At 32.8% G+C, this 23,794-nt stretch overlaps 1 protein-coding gene across 4 annotated transcripts in view; it reads left to right on the forward strand.

The window, feature by feature from the left end:
- LOC129809720 (uncharacterized) overlaps positions 1-23,794 on the forward strand; it is a 43,616-nt gene that overhangs the window by 5,810 nt on the left and 14,012 nt on the right. For 2 of the 4 annotated variants that reach the window (XM_055859759.1, XM_055859760.1), the window contains exons 2-3: positions 12,583-12,684; positions 18,947-19,444. In XM_055859759.1, the coding sequence (XP_055715734.1) occupies positions 12,583-12,684; positions 18,947-19,444 (600 nt within the window). Of the gene's footprint in view, positions 1-11,961; positions 12,228-12,582; positions 12,685-18,946; positions 19,445-23,794 lie in introns of those variants that run through there. The other 2 variants (XM_055859761.1, XM_055859762.1) reach the window with 2 other exon arrangements.

Genomic DNA, 23,794 nt, shown 5'->3' on the forward strand with positions numbered 1-23,794 from the left:
ATCACAAGGAAAGAGAAATGGTGAATGCATTCTTTTCATAGCATTGCCTAAAATAACCGAGTGTGGATCTTTTCAAGTGGGTGGCGAGAAGTGGTTACAAATTTTACAAAACTGGCGAAAAGTGGTAAAAAGTGGCGACGAAATGGTTATTTTTGCATTATTAATAAAAATCAGTTTTTTAAGTAGTCCAGCGTTATGTTCTAGGATTATTGTTTTCACGTATCTAGAGCCAATACATCTAAGTAACTTTGTGTCAAATTTGACTTATCTTGTAACAAGGATTCAAAAGTTATGATTAAATGAATTTAATTTTTTCCTAAACATGGCGATAGCCGGTTATTCCACCCTATGCATTTTTTTTTAACAAATAAGCAATTAGTTTAAAATGGTTAGTAAAGAAAATGAGTTTTATTCACATAAAATTTGTACGACTCTAAAGGTGTCTACACATTGGAGCTGATTTCATCAAGAATTATTTCAAGAATTTTTTAAAGAAAAATTCATATTTTTGAAGGAATTTTTGAAGAAAAATGCCTCCACATTGGGTTTTTTATTTTCCATCAAAAATTTTTTTGACAGATTGCCATCATTTCCAAGTCTCTACCTCTTCTGACTGTTTTTCACGAAAATTTGTTGTTTCACTACTGGAAAAAGTGAGAAAAGCGTTTGGTGAAGTTCCTTGGGATAGTATTTAGTGAATTTGTGAAGAAAATCTTCTAAATATACAAGGGAATAGTGTTTTTCTTGAGATGTCGTTCCTGGTGGAATCCAACCCAGCCTTGAAGGAACATTTCCTGTGATTTTCCTCCAGAAATTGTCGGAAGTTAATCCATCTGTGTATTCTTGAGGTGTTCCACAGTACAGTGGCCTCGTACTCCATGGATTGCAAGATGGAGGGAAAGGAGAAAATTTACGGTCACTTTGGAATCTCTGCCTTGGTTACCAATCAAAACAAGAGCTAACCAGAGCCACCGAGGAGATCTCAATGCAAACGAGAGCTGTCCGGAGCTACCAGAAGTCATCACTTGAACCCCCAGAAGAACATCAGAATGATCTTTTATATCATTCACTTTCTCAACCACTAGGAACTCTGTGGGATTGCTTCCTTTCGAGAACATCAGAACTGGATAGCCACATGCCTTCAATTCCTCATGTCAATGGAACATGGAACCCAGTAAATAAATCAGTAGTGGAATTATTTTGGAACATCCATGGAATTTTCACAGGAATATTCTTCTATTATATTAATTTAAAAAAAAACTACATTTTTTACATAATAGAGATCCTTTATGTATTTTTTTTTTATTTATTAAGGGGTCCATCTGGAAGATGATTGCCCCGCCTTTATGTAATTTCTAATGATTATTTATTAAAAATTCCTACTTTTAATAACATAATGCAATGTAAAGGACTTTTAATTTAGAAGATTACGTGGATTTTTAAATATTTAGGTTTGCTTATTTTTAGTATAGTAGAAAATATATCTGATGTGGGGATGTTATAATATAATACAAGCGGTTTAAAATAAATGAACTAAAAAAATCTAGTATAATATCGACCACTCAGAATATAATCCGACTATCTCGATTTTTTGCAAAATTCGTTTTTTTCGCTTTTCGGATACTCCGTGAAACCCTCTACCTTCCCTGTGAATATTATACCTGAATATAAATTATTTCCAAATTTATAGCGCTTTCAGTCAGGATAAGAGCCGCATAATTCGACCGTGTGACGTCATCATTTTGCATGTCAAAAGTATTCCGGCTGATTTCACGATAGTAGATAAGCTATTATTTGGCTGCAAATATGTATAGTTTTCAATTTGGTAATATCTAGTTAATAACCAGTATTGTTAATAATAATTAATAACTCTTCTATAAAATTAAAAAAATGGATCAAAAACTAAAAATTGGATATTGAATACGAAATAGGCGTAAAGTGCTAGTATTTTTTATATGGAGTTTGACAGCTGTAATGGACATTTGAATGGCTTATATTTTATAAAGATCAAAGAAAATTTCACGATTTAATCCAGAATATTGCAATTATTTATGAAATATTACTGATATCTTGATAGTTTTTTGAACTTCTCTAGTATTGCAAGTGTTGCAAAACCTGGATAAAAGCAATAAAATGCTAATTTATTATGCATCAAACTTCTCTTTGGCGCGAGAGCTCATAACCTATTAACTTTTAAGAGGTTTTGTTGCTTGATAATTGGTTAGAAATAATAATAAGAAATATGTGAAAAAGTGAAAATAATAAAAACTAAATAATATAAGACCTATAGGGGGTGTGGTTACCCGTCCTACTTCACTGAAACACTACCTCTTATTTCGATAATTATATCTTTTTATTAATCAATTTTCACATGAAAGTTTTCTACATTTTCTTTCGGATAATTAGCCGTCATTCCACACTTCACTTCTTCTTCTTCTTCTTCCCCTTCCAGTTCCCCATCCTAGACACACACCAACTGATCGACATTTTCCCATCACTACAGTTCCCACAGGGTAAATTCTGTAATTGCCGTGGAATTTTCACGCTTGCGTTTGATACCTGTCAATGCCAATCGACATATCACATTTGTTCGATTCGAAAATTGAATGAATTGATTTTTTCACACTTCAAAACCCAAATTGACATTTTACTTTAATTTTAAGTGATAACACTAATGTATAGAGAATTTAATGACCTTTCGTTTAGTAGAAAAAAATAGTTGATAACTTTTTTATTATGTTAAAAATTGAAAAAAAAAACTAAAAAATGGGCGTAAAATACCAAATTGGCGTAAAATGCTACCTTTTTATACGTAGTTGGCATCCGAAATGGACATTTGAATGGCTTATACTATATAACCTAAAAAATGTTAATATTTTTGAGTTTTGTCACGATTCGAAAAAATCGTAAAAAATACGTGAAAATAATAAAATAATTATTAAAAATTAAATAATATAAGACCAAGAATTGATGTAGAATGGTAATGTAAAAAAAAGGTGAAAATTCACTTTTCGCTTTGTTTTACTTTTTCTTTTCTTTTTAAACTATATATGAGAATTTTAAAATTTTACAGGATAATATATAGATATAAGTTCTAAGATTCTTTCCAAATTGGAAAAAGGAAATTAAATATGTAAACAAATGCAGTAGAGTCTCGCTATAAGCCATCGCTCTATAGTCCACAATTTATCGACCGTTGATTTCAAAACACTGATTTTAAGTTAGGTTATGTTTTTTAGTACGCGACAAGCATAATTACAGTAGAGTCTCTCAAATCTGAATCTCTCAAATTCGAACGCCGGTTGGATTTAAAATGTCAATTGTAGGGTTATGTTAAAAAATTCGTATTGTGGATGATTAAAAATCATATCTCTGTGCTGTTTTCTGAATATTTATACACATTATGTGCGAATAAAATGAAAAGGAAGTATGTTACCAACTAACACTTGTGAGAAATTACGGGAATTTGATTCAAAGTGCTATTTAATCTCACATAAATTCAGTTAGTTTTAAAAATATCGTTCGAATTTGAGAGGTGAGAAATGTCAAAAATACCCCCCAATCGTTCCAATTTGAGAGACTCTACTGTATTTTAATATTTTTGGCAAACTTTATTGAGTAGTTGTGATAATTGTGATCCACAATGAAGAAAGTAAGGACAAGTACCACAATCGCAAAGAAAGTGGAAGCCGTTGAGCAATTTAAATACTAAAAGTCGTTGATAATTTTAAAAAATTACATGGACTATAGTGCGACTCAAGTGTCAAATCTGAAACCAAATATGGACTATAGCGAGACTCTACTGTAGTATAACGAAATTCAACAGAAGTTGCCTTTTTGCTACGAAAATCTGTAAAAATTCACTTTGGCATTTGTTGTCAATTTTCACAAAATTTATATAAAAATGATTAGAAAAATGGGAAAATATTTATTGAAAAAATAATTTATGAGTCCTAGAACTGCTGTGAAGTTTTACGAAACGAAAAATATTGAAAAATTGCTTTTTTATGGAGAATAACTGCTCTAGCATTTTATGCCAGTTTAGTGTTTTACGTGATTTTTTGGCTCGGGTTTTAAAGTGTTAAAATGTCTTGAAAAAATTACTTAGAACAATTAATATACATAGATAGTGATGCGTATGGGGAATGATATCGAAACAATTTTGACAAGTGATGCGTGACCAGCCGGGTCGCTTGGCAGCGTGGGAAACTCGAGTTGTTCGGGTCTTATCCTGAGCTTTTGATATGACAGCTCAGGAAAAATATGTTACAACTCGGAAAATATTGTAATACACATTATTTTTTGAAAATTTTATGGAATTAAGATAACTTTTATCGAATCCTTTCGTTTGATGTACAATATTAGGAAAGTGAAGTTAAATTAATTGATTTATTAGCAAATGCAAATCTCAGCTTTAAATCGCTCTCCTGTAAAGTTGGCCATTCACGAAATAGTCAGGTCTTATTCTGGGTGGTCGATATGTTAAGAGCAGTTTCCCAAAAATTAAATAAAATTTATTTCAATTTTAATTTCGCATTAAAATTCAAATAAGAGACAGCCTTTGAAATTTATTGTCTTTTTTGATCAGTAAAAAGTTTCATTCAAGTTTTAACGCTTGTGGAAAGGATTTTATCAATATCAGGAGGATTTTTTTATGAGATCTTAAGAGTATTTTCCAAAAATTACACTTTAAGACTCCCAAAAAATCTAGTTTTGAATCTAGTCCTTTACATTTCATTATGTTATTAAAAGTAGGAATTTTTAATAAATAATCATTAGAAATTACATAAAGGCGGGGCAATCATCTTCCAGATGGACCCCTTAATAAATAAAAAAAAAATACATAAAGGATCTCTATTATGTAAAAAATGTAGTTTTTTTTAAATTAATATAATAGAAGAATATTCCTGTGAAAATTCCATGGATGTTCCAAAATAATTCCACTACTGATTTATTTACTGGGTTCCATGTTCCATTGACATGAGGAATTGAAGGCATGTGGCTATCCAGTTCTGATGTTCTCGAAAGGAAGCAATCCCACAGAGTTCCTAGTGGTTGAGAAAGTGAATGATATAAAAGATCATTCTGATGTTCTTCTGGGGGTTCAAGTGATGACTTCTGGTAGCTCCGGACAGCTCTCGTTTGCATTGAGATCTCCTCGGTGGCTCTGGTTAGCTCTTGTTTTGATTGGTAACCAAGGCAGAGATTCCAAAGTGACCGTAAATTTTCTCCTTTCCCTCCATCTTGCAATCCATGGAGTACGAGGCCACTGTACTGTGGAACACCTCAAGAATACACAGATGGATTAACTTCCGGCAATTTCTGGAGGAAAATCACAGGAAATGTTCCTTCAAGGCTGGGTTGGATTCCACCAGGAACGACATCTCAAGAAAAACACTATTCCCTTGCATATTTAGAAGATTTTCTTCACAAATTCACTAAATACTATCCCAAGGAACTTCACCAAACGCTTTTCTCACTTTTTCCAGCAGAAAATAACAAATTTTCGTGAAAAACAATCTTGAATCGTGATGGTTTCCTTCAAGAATTCTGTCAAGAATGACTTTGATGAATTTTATTCCAATGTGTAGCCGATAATTTCTTTCAAAAATTCTTGATGGAAATTTCCTTCAATTGAATATGATTTTTGAAGAAATTTGTCTACACATTAGACAAATTTTCTTCAAGAATCCATCTTTTTGTCAAAAATTCTCACCAATGTGTAGGCAATTTTCTTGAAGAACACTTCTTGAAGCTCATTTTTGATAGAAATTTCTTATAATGTGTAGACACCTTAAAACTCGGGAAGCGAAATATTTTTTTAGGTTTCGAGATTAGTTGAATAAATAGATTAATTATGCTTTACGGTTTTCAAACTTATATATAGATTGTTCAAATGGACTCTTGGGTGTTGCTTCTTTAATTTAATTGATAAGCGTATTGCCTTTTCAATTAAAAAATAATTTAATTTAATTGTCAAAAATACTAGCCAATACCGCACTTTAAATATTTGTCTAAAAACTGTTTATCGTAAATCCAAGATTTAAGTTGCTGGGACTAAAACTATCTTCGTCTTATTTAACTTTACTGGAAGTTAAAATTCTTTCGAATAATAATTAGATTTACAATGTATTTTTAATTTTTTTTTCAAAATCTCAGTAGAACCATAGCAAGGTGTAATAGTTCGTTGGTTTAAAATTACCATCTATATCAGTTTATTAAGTCATTAATTGAGACTGCAATTTATTTAAATATGTCCATATAATTATTCATATTATTATGAAGTTATCATTTTCAAATTATTTATTTCAAGCAAACAACCATAACAAGATAAGCTGTTAAATTAAATGAAAGAATAAATATAGACTATAAAACTTACAATCTTAGATACTTCAACAATATTTTATAGTCATAAAAATCGCCATATAAATCCACTGATTTACAACATTAATAAATTAATTATTTATCTGCTCATAAAAATTGTTGCGAGCTTTGATGCTCTCATAATCCCTGTCTTCACAGTTTTAATTTAGAAATTCCATAACTGAAAATAAGCATTAGAAGTATAATAAAAATAAAAGGAGAGTATCATTGGAAATTTTTCAAATCATTATAATCAGTCTGGTTTTTGTTATAAGATAGGAAATATTGGGGAAATCTTTTATTAATATCTTTGCGCAGAAAGCTAAAGATTTATATAGGTACATGATCATGCAAACAACTTGAATGAAATTATTATTTACAAAATGAAAAAAAAACTGAGTTAAAAAATGTATTCAAATTTAAAATCGCAAATTTTAAAATTAATTCTAATTTTAAAATTCTGTCACAAAACCTATTTATTTTCATAGTTGGTTTACTCTTCATATTTATTTAAATTTGACAGTTTATTACTTAAACCTTGTCATAGATTAACAAGTGATAGATCGTAGATTTACACTTCCAGAATCTCAATTGGCTGTAAATTGGCCAATAAGCTTGCTTCTTTGTAAAGAGGTTATCATTCTAAGACTTTAATTTATATCTAAAATTAGTTAACTATTCTTAATGATTATATTTTTCTGTTTGTCTAAATTTTGTGTCTGAATTAAATTAAAATGTCAATAATTTTAGGACTTGCTAATTTTTGGGTAAAATGGTTTAATACTAAATTATTATATTAAAAAAAACATATAAGATAATATATTCTTCACGAGCATTTGGCTAAAAAATTTCCTTTGGTACTCTCTTCGTGCCAAACTTTGCTAAAAAGAAATGTGTGTTTGTAGGATTTTTGATTTTTATGTTCTGCAAGTGTGCTGTGTAGGCCAGTCAGTGTCGGTATGAATTAATAAGTGCCTCGAGCTGTGGCTGATTTTTTTTCTAATTAAATTAGACACATTGGATGAGAAGCATAAAAAAAGAGAGATTATTTGTAAAAAAAAAAGCAAATTCAATTGAAATTGATATAGTGTTATTGGCAATATGTTGAAAATATGTGAAAATGCTGAGAAGAGGAACAAAAAGTTGTGTGGCAATAAAGCAAAGCAGAAAAATGTTTATAATGAGAAATGGTTATTTGACCAATTTCTTCTTTTGAGACTTTTCCCCATACACGTCGAATGAGGAAAATATATTGTGCGTATGAGTTTTTTATATGCCTTTTTTTATTTATATATATATTTTCTTCATTTATTTATATATGTACGTTAATTTTCATGTTCTGTGTGTGTTATGTCAGCTGATTCACGCAATGGGCCTATTTGTTGGGCAGAAAAGTTGAAAGAAAATTTATAGGAGTGTACGCAGTGTATTGAGTGGTCACACGCCATTTATCTAATTACATACGCATTTTTCTCACAATTGTATTTCCCATCATACATAAAATGCTTAAAATTGGGTGGGCACTACTGTTGGTGGCCTTTGGAGGTCTCTCTTGCGATGGAGAAGCCACAGAGATAAATTGATAAGGGAAATTGTGAGAGTGACCAAAAGCCACAGACTTGAATCCTGTTAGTACGATTGCATGATGGATGTGGCTACAAACTTGAACACTGTCTTTTGCACATGGATATTGTCGTTATAGCTGTTTGCTCTATCTTGAAAGAGAAAATATCTATCAACAGTCAGATTAATTACAAATGAAATTAAAATTAATTCTATTTTCAAACTGAAATTTAAGACAGAGAAAGCTTAAATTATTTTGTCAAAATTAAAGATTTACGATTAAAAGTTGAAGTTCTGTAAATTTTATAAAGTCTCATCAATATATTTGCTAGTTAAAGATTTAGTCAACGTGACTATATTTAGCATTAAAAATAACTTGTAGAAATTTTAAAACTCAATTTAAACTAAGTTTATATCAAGTTTATTGCACTATACGTTGGAAGAATTAAGAAAATTGACATTTTAAAATAAATATCTTTATCATTGAGGGCATTTACACCGCCGCATTGGATTGAGATTGAATTGTCCCAAAATCGGATTTTGGGACAAGTCAATCTGAATCTTATGCGATAGTTTAAATGACCTCAATAACACAGTTTAGATTGTGGCCTTAGATTGAGACTTAATGATCCGAAATCCAATTTTGGAACAGTTCAATCCCAATCTAATGCAGCAGTGTAAATAGCCTCATAGACTACAAACAAATGTAAGGTCGATTTTAATTTTTCAAACTTAAATATTGATATTTCATATCGAAAAAATAATCTGAAAAATAAAAGAAAATTAATTTAAGGATTTCTTATATTTAAAAGAAATAAAAAGTCATAAGCAAAAATACAAGTAAAATATTTTATGCAAGGTCATGATTTGGCTATATTGAGTAGTTTATCAAAAGCCCTAATTTGTTTACCGACGTAATTTTGAAGACCTTGCGTGAAATGCTTACGAAGGCAGATAAGCCCTCTAAAAACGGTAAGATTTTCTCTCTGATAAAAACTGATTGTTTTCTGTCTTGCAAAAATCGAGTTATAATCTCAAAGTGAACTAAAGGTCGTAGCATTACGAATTTATATATTTTTTTTTTTTAAGATCAGACATTTAAAAAGCTCTTTAAGAGCCCGTACAGACTTGAACATTACCTAAGAAACGGTTTAACGGAAAATTCATGGAAATGTAGTTTAATTATTATTTGAATTATACAGTGGCGACAAGATAAATAGCACACCTTCAGGAATTTTCCTATTTTGATGTTTATGATACAATATTTATCTTTATACCTGATCATGCTTTATTTTTTAGAAAATACAATGCCTATTATGAATAAAAATGATAATTATTTAATATTTGTATCTGTTAGAACCATCTGTTTTTGTCATTTTATAAATCTAGGTATAACTCGTGTGGACAATTTAAATAGCACACTTTAATTTCCTCTGAAAATATTACCTTAAATTCACTTTTAATTTCAAATTCATGATATTTATTTATTTTTGATCATTTATAGACATTAATGCCACAAGTTTTCGTAAAATAAAATTATGAGAATTAAAAAATCATGTAAATAAAGCCTTTGGTGCAGATTTATAGGCTTTACGTAAAAGAGTTTAGAATAACTAATAATTTTTTTTGCAAATTCTATTGTTCAGGTCAGGAAATATAACCATGAATTTATAAAATTTTTTATGATCTAACTTACAAATCACGTAAAAACATGAAAATTCCGAGAAAAAATTACAATTTCTAGAGAAGATTCTACAAGTTTTATAGTAAACCTTATAGTAAACCTGCATTTATTTGCCGCCGTGCCGAAAATAAAGGAACAAATTGAACAAAATTTGGAAAAGTAACGGATGTGAGCACTACTGAAAGCCAATTATCTAAAAATACCTAGTTTAGAAGTGTTGCCAGACGTACAGAGTTAGTATTCAAACGAAACCGTACCTGTTGTTTGATTTTTGTTAAAGAGCATATGGAGAAGGACCTGTAATTCTGAAAAAATATTCGTTGAACCCCGATGTATTCTTGTTTAATATCACGGGATTTGACATAATAAAATATTAGATGTCCCAAAAGTCAAGAATTTTGTCCTTGATACATAACTAAGTACGTAAAACTTAGCGGTGGTAATTTTTCTATATGGGGTTACTTTTTGTGAAGTGGCTAATGGCCTGTATATGGAATATCACCCAATATAAACCAATTTGTTTACAAGGATATCTTTGGACAAGACATGTACTTCAAATTCGAAAAGGACTTGCTTTTGGTTTTTAAGTTTTAATCAAGCTAATGATCCCAAACACACTGCCAAGAGTTTTTAAATGTGGTTCAATAAGAACAAAATTGACCTTCTAGAATGGCCGGGACGGTTTAAGGACCTCAATCCTGTTGAATTTAAAGGACAAGATTGACCACAAGATAAATCTCTCGAATGTGACTAATTTGGAATAGTTTTAAGTAGATATTCACACTACATTAAATACAACCACATTAGAATAGTGTCAAATCCTGATTTCCTTAATGATCCTTCGTTGTCAAGCACTCATTTTTTCGAAAAGTTACTTAACTAAATACTAATTAATCCAAATTTAATTTTCAAATTGAATTCGTAAGTCGTTAATTGCAGTAGAAGCCGAAAACTATCACTTCTTATAGGGTGTGCTATTTATATTGTCCCCTTAATATGTGCCATTTCAAGAATTTTTCGATCCTACTAAATTTCTTGATAGAACTTTCAGGTTTTTTCTTCATATTCAAAATGTATTTATATACAAGTTCATTTATTATTATTACAGTGTCCGAAACTGTGCTATTTATATTATCGCCATTGTATTTATACTAGGTCATTTCCATGCTAAAACTTAGTATGGGTCTTAAACTGGATATTTAGCCCTGTTCCTTATGGACTTGAAATCTTAAATTCTCAATAGAGAAAACACGGAATTTCGACCTGGTTCTTCTCCTTTATTTTCTAGCCTTATATTCTAATAAAGGAGGAGAAGAACCAGGTCGAAATTCCGTGTTTTCTCTATTGCATCAAGTTATCGGCCGGATTCCATATAGTAAATCTTAAATTCTCCTTTCATTCATTTTCATTTGAATGAAAGGAGAATTTAAGATTTCAAGCCCATAAGGAACTTAAATTTTCCTTCTGTCTCAAAATAAGTCGTACGTTTGGAGAAAAATTGGGGGTTTAAGGAATGGTTTTACGGAACCTTCTTATTAATTAGTAAATATCTTAAGTATAAACTGCTCTCCATAAATTCATATGGAGAGCAGTTGGCCATATGGCTTAACTATACTGCGTAATTTATTATCATAGGATTGAATTATGGACGAATGATAATTTAGATTCTGAAAAAGGAATAAAATATGTTGCTATTTGGGATTTTAAGCCCTTCCGGAACTGGGCTAAACCTCTAGTCTGAAGATCACTTATAAGTGTGTCCTGCTGAAGTTCGTATATAAGGTTAAGCACAGGCATCTATCATAGCAAGTGATCCATTAGATCTTGGGAAACTTACAAAATTGCTTGTTATAGGATTTTGAATCATTCAGAAACTGGACTAAACCCTTAGGGGTTTACCCATATAGCTCAATTGCTTAATTTTTTAAGTCAAGATTTTAGGTTGGAAATTAAGGGAAAATGATTCAGATTGTAAGAATAATCACTCAAGTTGTTTGTTACGAGACCTTCTGGAACTGGTCTAAACCTTCAGTCTGAAACCCGTGTAGACCATGTGTTCCAGTGTTTTACAAAGCTGTAGGCTACTTTTTCATCCCTTTTAGCCGAGTTTCATAACTTTGCATAAATGTTTATTAATTTAATATCTCAGACTATGTGATAGATGAATTAAATTAATGTCCGTTTCAGGATTCTGCCTTAATAACTTTACGATTCTGATAGAAGTGACGTTGTGTTTGCCAGAATGCACCTTTACATTGTATATTTTCATAGTAATTCGGCAACAAAGTCAGACTTTGCAGAGTTCAGGCACTCAGCAAAGTGTCTGCACTCCAGTTTTATTTTTACAGTTCTTCAAACTCTATATTGGGGTATGGGATTTCAGGAGCATTCTCAGCAATTTTAGTCGTTTGTCGAAGTCAATGTTGGTGTTTTAAAAAGAAAAAGAGTCCAGTGTTCTCTGTCGTTTTTTTTTATTGCAAAGTTTCTCTTCTTGTGATTTCCTATTCTGCTTCAGAGAGTTGAAAAGATGTTCTATCTATTGGGAAACAAATTGCTTCATCCTAGTTGCAATGAGAGTCACAATGTTGCAGCATATTACTTTGTGCCGATGATTCCTGTTAGTTATTATTCTGCAATATGACATTTTTTTTCTTGCTTTTGTTATCCAGTGGAATTTCTTTTATGATTTTGATTTATATTGAAGAATTTTCTCCTGACATTAAATCCCTTTAATGTTGAACGAAAATCCATTAAGAAGATTGGTGAATATTCTATACTGGAGAGATTCTTATGTGTATATAATATAAAGAGAGAAGTTTTAAAAGGGAGAAGTTTGCTGTGAAAATGGGCGTGAGGCAATGTCTGTCTTCTTCAAAGAGTGATTTTGATGATGAAATGTGCAATGGAAAAAAATCAGAGTGTGAACAAATGGGTGAACTTAATTTTTCCTCTATATATTTTTTTCCTTGCAGAACTTTGAACACTTTGATGATGGTCAATTGAAGGCTTTACTGGATGAAGCCATCACATACAAGACACCAAAGGATCGTGAGCACAAAAGTGAAGCATTTAAGGTGAGTGCCTTTTTTTTCTTCGTTGCAATAGATTTTTATTTAAAAAAAAAAGAATCTCACTCGATGATTTTTCTCTGGAATAAACCACCACAATTATAAATTCAATTGCTGGGATCAGTAATCAAGCGGAAAGATGAGACAAAGTTCAAATTGATGACGATACTCTTTTTTTTTGTTTGAGTATGGGACAAGTACAAAAGAAAGATTTGCAAAATGATTTAATTTTGGATGTAATGGAAGAGTCAAAGTACTTAGTTTCTTTGTGTTTGAAAACTTTAATATAACTTTGGCTTTTTTTTTGTGTCGTTGTTGCTAAAGTGTTAGAGATGAAAATTATTCTCTGTGGAATTTCTCGAGGATTCGATTTTCCTTTTTAATTAACACTTCATGCACAAGTTTTCCTCAAGCCATTTAATACTTGCGATAGAGAGGGTAGAGACGTGGGGAGTAGTAGGGACTTTGGGGTTTGGGAAAAAACGAAAGATGTTTGAGGAGGAAAAAGAGTGTGAAGAGTCATTTTATGCTGATGTATCGCTTGGGTGCCTCATTAAATTTTATCTATGCACTTTTCATTTGGATTAACTATCGAGAAAGAGAGATAGAGAGTATTGAGAGATGCTGGAGGAGTAATTATGGCTCAGCATGTGGGGAAGTGTTATGTAAGAAATTGTTATGAAAGGAAAAAGGAAGGAGACTTAAGTATGATAAGAATGACCACAAAGATGACAATATGTGATACAATGGATGATACAAGTTTATTGAGAAATTTTCAAAGGTTGACTTTTGAAATTTCTATCAATATATTATTTTTCTAATGCAACAATTCCTATTTTTTAATACATAATCGTGTATGGGTGAATATTATAAGTTTTGAGGTGTTTAAAACGGAAATGCAGAAAGAGAGAGTTGTGAAGAAAGAAATAAAAAAGACTGTTGACACTCTGGTTGTAGAACAATATAATTGCTGTTTGGAATAATTATTATGAGTGTGTTGCATAATTTGACGTATTCCACTACTTTATATGCATAAAGTTTATATAGATAGATAGTCTTATACTTCAGCTTGAATAATTTGATACTTCAATGATATCTTTCTGACACTATTACGGGGTGTTTAAAAGCCAGGGTTCTTTATGACAAAAAAATTATTTCATTTATTTATTTTGAGATTCAAATATACTTGATTCGATTTTTTATTAAGTCGTGTCGGCAAGGTATTGTCGCCAGGGGCATGACATTTCCTATGTTTCCCATATGTTTCTAACGAGCCGCAAAAACTTTTGAGTTTATTAGCTGTTTTCTGTCATTGTAGAATGAATTAGTAAAAAAATACTAATACAAGATAAAAGCCAATTTAATAGCGAAAAGGCAACCGAAAATCCTAAATTGGCTATCTACGTAGTTTTGGAGATATCTCGTGAAATGTGTACGAAAACAGGGATAAAAGTACACTAAAACTGGTCGCATTTTTCAGAGCTAATGTCACCCCCCCTGATTGTCGCAGTAAATATTCCATTTTGGTCACTAAAAACTGATAAATTGTTCTCTGACAGAAAAGTCAAAAACATATTTACAAAACAAAAGTTATCGCTCCCTGAGCACAATAAATGATATAGTAATATATTTAGTTAATAATATAAAACAATTTAGAACACTCGCATTTTAGAAATGGTAGATCACTCGCTCTATGATAGAAGTGTCCAGGATTCGAATCCCCTTTAGGTATTTTTGAAGCGTTAAAGGTAGGCGAAACCTTTGATCGTTCGCACATACGCTACCTTCAAACACTTCGTATTTCTTCCGTATTAATTTATGAATCTTACCTATGGCTATATATTCCAATAGCTAGTCTTAAATCCCACCTTTCCTGAAAAAATTGGGAGTCTAATCCTTTTTTCCTAGTTTCAGGAAGCAAAAATTAAAAACAAGTCCAAAATTGTAATTTTGATGTGTAGGGGAAAGCGCGATACCTTGGGACGATTTATGTTTCGCACAAATCATTTTTTCAATGTGTTATAAATGAATTTGGCCCATTATAATATTATATTTTAATAACTAGTCCAATATCTCAAATTTCCAGAAAAGTGCTATGGATGAAATTCATAAGGAACATCGAGAAAAGGTTGAATTGTCCGAAGCTTGAGTCGTCCGAAGGTAGCGCGCTGTCCCATAATACTTGATACGATTTTACACAATTAATATCACTTTTCTGAGAAACGACTATCACATGAGGTAAAGGGCTTATTAGGGTTTATATTTCTGTAAAAACCTTCTGGGCTGAAGGAGGCCGCTTTTGTGGGTGGAAGAAATTTCACAAACTTGACTCACATTGATCGATCGCACATAGAAGACATTGCTTCTTCGTACATTTTCCAGGAAACTTCACTTTAGATGCGATCCCTTATATTCACATCTATTGTAATGATTGTAATCTATCGATTTGATCCACCACTAAAAAGTAAAACTTAAAAATCTTAAAGTTGATAAACAAGAAGTAATTTGACTCAAATAGAGTTGAGTAATTTTTAAGCAATTTTGCATTTCTTTGATATAAAAATATTTTTCAAGCTTGCACAAACTGAATGTACAATGAAAGAATCACATCTACAATAAGCTCACACAGTTTGCAATTGGTTTTTGAGAATCTTTGACATAACCTCACTTTTATGTTCTTTTTCACGTCAAAGAAAAAAAATTTGTCCGTGAGAGACTGTTTTGTGAAAATCTTGGCCTGTTCACCATTTGAAGCTTAATCTCTGTGCTAAATCCCGATTCCTGTTGCTGTAGGTACAGAGAAATCTTCAATGATGCGCATTCAAACGTTTTTGAGCATATCCGGGTCCGTAGAGGAATGGTGGAATTTTATGCGGTCTTCTCGCTTGCAGAGTTTTAGTCAATTTTTAGCTTAAAAAACCTATTGATTAGTGTAAATTTGGTGATATTTGGACTTTTAAAGAAAGCATTCACCAGATTTACCCTTTCCAGAGTGAAATTCTCATGAAATCAAGTAAAAAGTGGCTTTAATGTCATGAAAATATGCCTTAGAAAATTTCCAAAAAGGTGATATTAAAACGTTTTATTCCTTATAAAAACGGTTTAATCAAGTAGATTAGAGTTCCCTTCAAACAATGATGTGCAACCTTTAGGGTCCGGTGCAAAATTTAAGGTAAAAATAGGGTGTTCAATGATGACGTGAATCGTGTGCGAAGATGGAAACTTGATTGAACTTTCGCACAAATGGCCATTAAATTTTCATTTTCCTTTAGAGGAAAATTTGAGGATTTCCTGGGATTTTGAGAGGTGGGATTATGAACCCTATAAGTAAGAGACTTTTTTAGCATAAGGTAAAATGACCTCGAGTCGACCGGTCGTCAATAGGGGAAAGTGGTCTGCCTTTGAACGAAAAATGATGTTCAAAATTTGAGATTTTTTTCAGAGTAAACTACAACATGAGTTTTACTTTGCACTACACCAAAAAATTCTCTTGTTCATTAAGCTTCTATGCTTACCCCATTCAGGACTCGCAAGTCTTCAGTTTTTCCTGGTGAGGAACTTGAAAATGTGATGTAGATATATTCAAAGGCTGCCTGTATGGTCTGCCTTTGAATGTGGTTGAGGCAGCCTTTGAATCTTAATTTTTCACTGAGAATATTAGGGCTATAACATTAAACGGCCCATAATTGATTAGCATGAACCCTAATGCACTCAATAAAACCACCACTGTAGTCAAAAGTCATTATACAACAACATTTTTTACATTTTTCTGAAACTGTTTTTCACTTGAAAATTTGTAATAAAACTCCATTGAAGTTGCCAATTGTCAGTTTGAAACATCCCGGCCGGAGCAACATAGCATGTTATAAGTATTTGTATGACATTCGTCAGACCAAAATAAGAGTTATATTCTGCTCCCTAACAGGAAGCTGCCAGATGTTTCAATGTATGAAAAGAGAGGTTTCTAAGGCACACGACATTAAGATTCAAAGGCTGCCGCAGAGCAATATTTGCAAACTTTTATCACTCACAAAATTTGTCTCATCTGAATCAAAATGTATTTGGTGAAATACCATCTAAGAATAACCTTCTATGACTCACAATAGAAGATTTGTTCGAAAAATTATTTTGATTATGAAAAAACACATGAATTGTGGAACATCAAAATTGCAGTTAGAGCTCAGTTTCGTTTTTTTACCCTAGCACCTAGAAAATAAGAGCTAGGGTTTGCATTTTTTGATGACTTGTGAGGATTATGAATAGCTATCTAATAGTTAACAGAAAAGAATTTATGCTTTAAAGAAAAATGAAAAAAATTTCAATATTGAAAGGCTGCCGCATTCAAAGGCAGACCACTTTCCCCTATTTGAATGTTTTAATGGTGAATTTCTATAAAATTATCACTGATTCGTATTTATTTATGGAATAATTGACCCATTAATGTTAGATCATACGCCAAATATAAATAAATTTAATAAAGAACTCTACCGGTCGAATTGAGGAACCGGTCGACTTGAGGGCACTTTACCTTACTTGGAGAATCGATACGGTTTGCATGGTAGTCAGAAAAAATCACTGAACTTGAACATAATTTTTGTGTGCGAAACTTCAAAGCCTCCCCCTATAGGGTGAAAGGAACACCTATTGACACTTCAAGAACTCGTGTCAGGACTTATTGACATCCTACTTTGTACCATTTGGAATACGAAATTCGCACACTTATCTTTAACGAAAAGCGCATATTAATGAAAAAACGTAATATATTTAGATTTTATTGGATGCATTAAACAAATTTCAAAATTTTGACAAAAGTGTTAATAGGGGTTCCCTGTCAAAGAGGTGTTCCTTCGACCCCAATAGGGGTAATTAGTAATAAGTTGGGCAATTATACTCGAGTCTTAAATAAAGCACATTGTCAAGCATTAAAATCTGACTTTTTTTCCTCATAACTTTAACACTTTTTAGGTGTAATATCAACATTTTTTAATGTTAATTTTACACCTTTTAAATGGTAAAATTAACACGAAAAAGGGTAACTTTAACCCCCAATACACCTAAAAAGGGTAATATTTACACCGATTTCGGATCAATACTGCAGGGTAAAATTAACATTCCCGGAATGTTATTTTAACTTTTTCGGATTTCTCTCAGTGTAGACGCATAAATTTTGAAATATTGAGTTCGAAACTGGTTTTCTACAAAAATGTTTTTGCTTTGATTCTGAATGTCAATCATCTCTAAAATGTTAAAGTAGGAAATTCCCATGTTATGAAATGTTTTTCAAGTTTGAATTTGATATTAAATTTAGAATTGAGGAGTTGATCAATAAATTTTCTTTTTTGTCACCTAATCACATCATTAGAAATCAAATGGAAGAAGTGTCAAGCCCATACGTTTGCTAAATTTGAGTGCCATACTTGTTTAATATTTGATTAAAAAGCTGAAATTAATGCTAAAATAAATAGTTTTATTGCATTTTTAACATTAAAAATCTGAAAGTTAAGGGGTTATGTGGGTCAAAAAGACAAAATAAAAGAACATCTCTTAATATTTTATTTAAATTTACTCTTGAGGCATTTTTAAATTTTATTTTTGTTATTGAAACACCCTAACTGACCCAGGCAGTAACTCAAATGAAATTGTCATATAATATTATCTCAAAGTCTCGCGCAAATGATAAAGCAGTCCCCCGGGTGAGACGTTTTCTGATCACGGAGAAAATGAATTGCAATCTAATATGATACTTTTTGCACGGAGAATGGAAGAATTTTCTAATAAGACACAACAATGTTGTCGAGATTTTTTTTCCTGAATTAGACTCGCCACGAGATTAGACGTTTGGATTGATGTTTTTTGCTGGAATAGAATATTGCAATAAATTATTAACCATGTGCCAGAGTGGGGTTACTGGTGGAACGAAAATTGATGTGGAATAAGAAAGAAGAGAAGAAGAGGGAGAAAAACACAAGAAAGTCCTAATTAGTAATGACTAAAAAAAAATTATCAGATTGTTTTTTTTTTGTTTGACTTTTGGTATTCTACTAATGTTGTGAATGAAAGAAGAAATTTGATTTTATTTTTCGTGTGGGGATTTTTTTTGTCTGTGGTCAACTGAAGAAATAATAATAAAAAAAAAAAACTGCGAGTGAGATTCTGGTAAATATGAAATAGAAATGCTCCAGAATACTAATGGAATTTTTTTGTGGTGGGGAATTTGTTTTTTTTTTGCTTGCGGCAAAAAATTGTGCAAATAAACACAAAAATGCAGATACTGCTTGAGAGAGCGGAAATTCAGGAGCAAGCTCAAGAGTTGAACTACGAATTTAAGGCGTCACGGACGTCAGGTGGTTCACTGCAGGACCTGGCAAATCCAGCCGATGTGGATTTCTTTGGTAGCAGCATGAACCACCAGCGAAAGCATCACAATTCGCGACAGAAGAAATACAGTACGACATCATCGGTGTCGTCGCGTCAGCGCGAAGGTGGAAGTTTGCCCAGCAATGTCAATGTGGCCACGAATCATCTCTATCAGTATGAATCGACACAGCCATTTCTCAATGAGGTCAAAAGTAAGCGCAGCGGCGGCCGCAAAGTCGATATCCATCCTATTGTCATGTACAGCAGTTGCACGTCGGATTTGGTGGACAAGAGAGAGCGCAAATTGCATGGGGAGACTGAGGGAGGTGGTGTCCTGCTGGTGAGTCGCGAGGCAAAGCTGAGGGTGTCCGATGATGTGCAGCATCTCGAGCATGACTCGCTGGCGCAGGTGAGTGATCACTCAATACCGAAAAGATAAATTCATTCTGACTCAACCAGCTCTATCTAACTCAGAGTTGATGACGATGGGCGGGCAAAAAAATTGTAGATAAGATAGGATGCGATTTATCTTTGAAGGAGAGTATTCAAGTTGTAAATCAAGTGATTATTTCACAGATAATTTTTCTATAGTACAATTTTCTTGTTCTTATGATAAAGCAATTTTTGAAGCGCAAAAAGAATTAATCATAAATTTTATAACGTTACAGGCGTATGCAACTTTACGATAGAGTTTAACCATGTTTTAATTTTAAAGGTATTCTCGTAAATTCATTATAAAAAAAGGAATTACAGGGAGCCCCGGGATTATACACCTGACGAAATTATGCACAAAAGTGTGCAGAATCCTGGGAACCGCTCTATTTATCTAATAATATTCAAGAAGATTAAAGAAATCCTTTTCACAAACAATTTTAATATTTTAATCTAAATTACGGCCTCAATTCTGAGACCAAGATCAAGATCAAAATCAAGACAATTTTAAGATTTTGGTATTCTGAAATCAAAAAATCAAGATCAAGGTGTCAAATCTGTCAAATGTCTTTAAATCTTGAAATCCAAGACACAAACCGTGTGAATATCAAGATTTGCAATTCTAGAACCAATATTTAAAGATTTCAAGAAGTCAAATTTCAAGTTTTCTTGAAATAATTTCAAGAACCTCTCGGAGGTGGTTGGAATTTTCAAGATACTAACAATTTAAAGAGTTTCATACGGAAATGACTGTAAATGAGGAATATTTCTATAAGCTATGATACAAAAAGGGAATAACTATGAAAAATACTGCGTTTGGTCTTGTAATTTAATAGATATTGCACACATTTCTAGATGTTTGTATTGAAGTGGAACATCCTGAGAATACTTCCAAAAGAATCACAGGAATCACATTTTGGATAAGCATTTCAAGATTTATCACAGATAACAAGTTTGGTTTGCACTTTCTGTATTCCCGTTTATGGCATCTCATTTATTCTTTTATACGTCCTATTAGAGATGGCAGATTTCATGAAATTTCACCGTAGTCGCCATCTAGATTAGGCGGAAAAACGTGAAATTTCATGAAATTATCCTATAATTCATTTTCCTAATTTATATGGTGAAATTTCAACCAACAGCTTGAAAAGAGAAATGAAGGTATTTATCAGTAGTGACATTTCGTTAAGTGTTGGTTCTTAGCTAAGAGAATTTAAGTTCCATAAAATACTTCGCGTCAGAATATGAAATGTTGATTTTGGAAATATTTGACAGCTTGAAATTTTGATCTTGATCTCAGAATTGAGGCCTACATTTCAGAAAAGTAAATCACTGAAATTCGTCTAAAATTTAAATTTTATTGTTTTATTTAATAGTCTAATTATTCATCCTTTTATTTTATGAAATATCAAAAGAGATATCGACTTTCAGTTTTTGGCAAAGATCATAAGGTGAAAATTGCAAATTGGGCATTATTTCCCCCCTCCCAGCTCCTTCCGCCATTTTAAAACCCCCTCTTGACCAATCCCCTGACGAGGGTCTTATGAGGGGGTTTTGGAAAGTTCTCGCAAAATGTCATATCTCCTTCTACAAAGGAACTTCATAAAACTACCGCTAAGGGCACTACAGTAGACTCGCTAATTCGGCTCTTTTAACATCGGGCTACTTTTTAATTCGGGCAGAAGTTAAATTTGAAAAAAAAAGTTTGTTGATATTTTTCAAGTTTGATTATGATTATCGAATGAAGCAAATATGCTCAGATTGGCCATCAAAGTTTGTCTTAGTTTTGATATGATTTTGCATTATTAAGGGGCTTTCATGAAATTTACAATTAATATGAGCATGTAAACTTAATATGAGTATGCAGATAAACAAAGAATCGTTGCATTTCAAATAGTTTGACGCCCGAATATCTCTCTAATTCGGGTGACATTTCTGTTCCAAATGCCCGAATTTGAGAGAGTCTACTGTATTTTTAAAAACAAATTTTTCCAATTTTCTAAGCTAATTAGCTCCGACCCTATGGCACGGATCGGGCTGAAATTGTAGTAAAGCGTGTCCATGTTAAGTTTGTACTCAAGAATAATGTTTTAAAAATGAAGTCTACATAATATTAAAAAAAAGGAAATTATTTTTTGAAACTTTAATTAATTGTAGATTTATATTGTATATTAGTTTTTTTATTCAAATATTTGATTGGCGAAATCTCGAATCTTCTTCTTGAGTCCTCTTATTAAGGTCTGTACAAGATCATCACCGCAGTTCTTGGTTGTTTCATTGCATTTTTTCTCGAAGTCCTCGGTGTTCTCGACGCGCGTATAGCCTTCTTCTTCAGATTGTATTTGATAATAGCCGAATATGTTTCAACAGGACGGAGATTTGGAGTGTTTGGCGGATTCATGTCCTTGGGTACATAACGAACGTCGTTCTCGTACCATTCTTTGGTTGCTTTTGAGTAATGGCACGACGCCAAATCTGGCCAGAAGATCTGGGGTATGTCGTGCCATCTGCACAAAGGCAAAATGCGTTTTTGGAGGCACTCCGCGATGTAACTTGACGAGTTCATGTTGCCCTGCATGAAGAACGCCTTGCCCTGACGTCCACATGAGCAGATCGCCATCCAAACCATGTATTTTTTTGGAAACTTCATAATTTTTGTACCTGTACTTTTTCTTACATCCTGTGCCAGACATAATCTTATCGTGCAGCCTTCGAACTCGTATTTTAGCTGACTGTCTTTGTGCATCCGTGCGATGAGGGGCTGCTTGGGCCTTAAAAGTCTTCAGTTCATTCTCCCAGGTTAGCGGAATACTCGAACTCACGAGATAGAGCTCTCCGTGAATTACTTTTTCCATGATCTTTTGGTGTTTAGTGGTCTACTCTACAGAGAACAAATTGATTCATAAATCACCAAAGCATTTGGAAATTTAAAAAAAAACGGTAATTAACCGATTCATTACCAATGAAGATCGATGCAGCCGGGTTTGAAATTTCAATACGTTCAACAAATCCGAATTTAAGCAAATCGATTGGAAAATGATCCCTCCAAAGTGACTGAGCTTTGACTAGTTATAGGTATGTTTGGAGTTTGGACGAAATGTTCGCCTGGACTATTTCTAAAACATATCCGAAAATCATTGGAAAGGTTTGAGCCAATTTTGAAAAGAAAAGAACGTCTGGAGATATTTTTCTCCTAGATGAATTCAGTAGCAACAACACGTGCCTCCATGAAGCCCGTTGTCATTTAATCCCACATCCTGTGCTTTGCGCCTCCCCACCTTCCCTGCCAGGCCAAATGAGTTTACTCAAACTTTTCAGTCATTAATATTGTAATATTAGGAGCTGTGATTTTCAGCTTAACTCGATTATATGAGTTGACTTATACGGTCTACTGAACCAGGGTTTCTGCTGTTTACCTGGGGAGACCGGCAGTGGTAAGTCGGCGGCAGACGCAACCTAGGCACATTTTTGGGAAATAAATAAATAAATAAAATATTATTTTTTAATTGGGGGTCATCGAAAACCGGAAATCAATATCTTTTACAGTTTAAGCTCCAGTACGGTGACGAGTTGATAAAAGAGACAATTATATAACTGGTCTCTTCTTTTCGAGAAGTAAAAAGAGTAAAAAGGTGACAGAAGACTCCCGTCTAACTATCGCCCAACCTAATTGATTTCCTCCATCTCCAAAATTATTAAGAGAACCGTGCATTCTCGGATTACCGGATATCTTAACGGCTCCATTCCACACTATGCTAAGTCGACTTAGCCTTTTATTACTCCGAGAGATTGTTCCTGGAACCGAGATCTACAACTGGTGAAATTTTGGTGGTCATCCGACGTTCGGAAAACGAAATATTCCATTTTTCCAATCGCCAACTTCAAATGGCTCTCCTGAAATGTTATTATTTTGAGATAGCATAGTATGGAATAAGCATCGATCTGTCCTCTCATCGTTTTTTCTTGGACGCGCGTTTCGGTTTTCGGGCGAATATAGGATATGAAGATGCCATCGTCAGGCTTTTGGACGGTATTCAGGGTTCACTTAACGATGTCCCCAGGAAGGCGGTCTCACTCGTCTTTCTGGATCTCACAAAGGCTTTTGATGCTGTCAAACACGATGTCCTTTAGTCGAAGTGCGACATAGCGCCGCTATTATAGCGGCCTTCCGTGGAGTAGCACAATATATTAAACAGAAACTACAAAGTTGCATACGCCTGTTGATTTTTTTAAATGCAATCATAAAAAAAGAAAAATTATTATCTAGAATGTAATTTCACTATCAACTCTGATATTGAAGCACTATAGTAGTATTTCGCTCTTTCTT

This window comes from Phlebotomus papatasi, chromosome 1 (genome assembly GCF_024763615.1).
Source record: "Phlebotomus papatasi isolate M1 chromosome 1, Ppap_2.1, whole genome shotgun sequence".
In the NCBI taxonomy this organism is placed as follows: Eukaryota; Metazoa; Arthropoda; class Insecta; order Diptera; family Psychodidae; genus Phlebotomus; species Phlebotomus papatasi.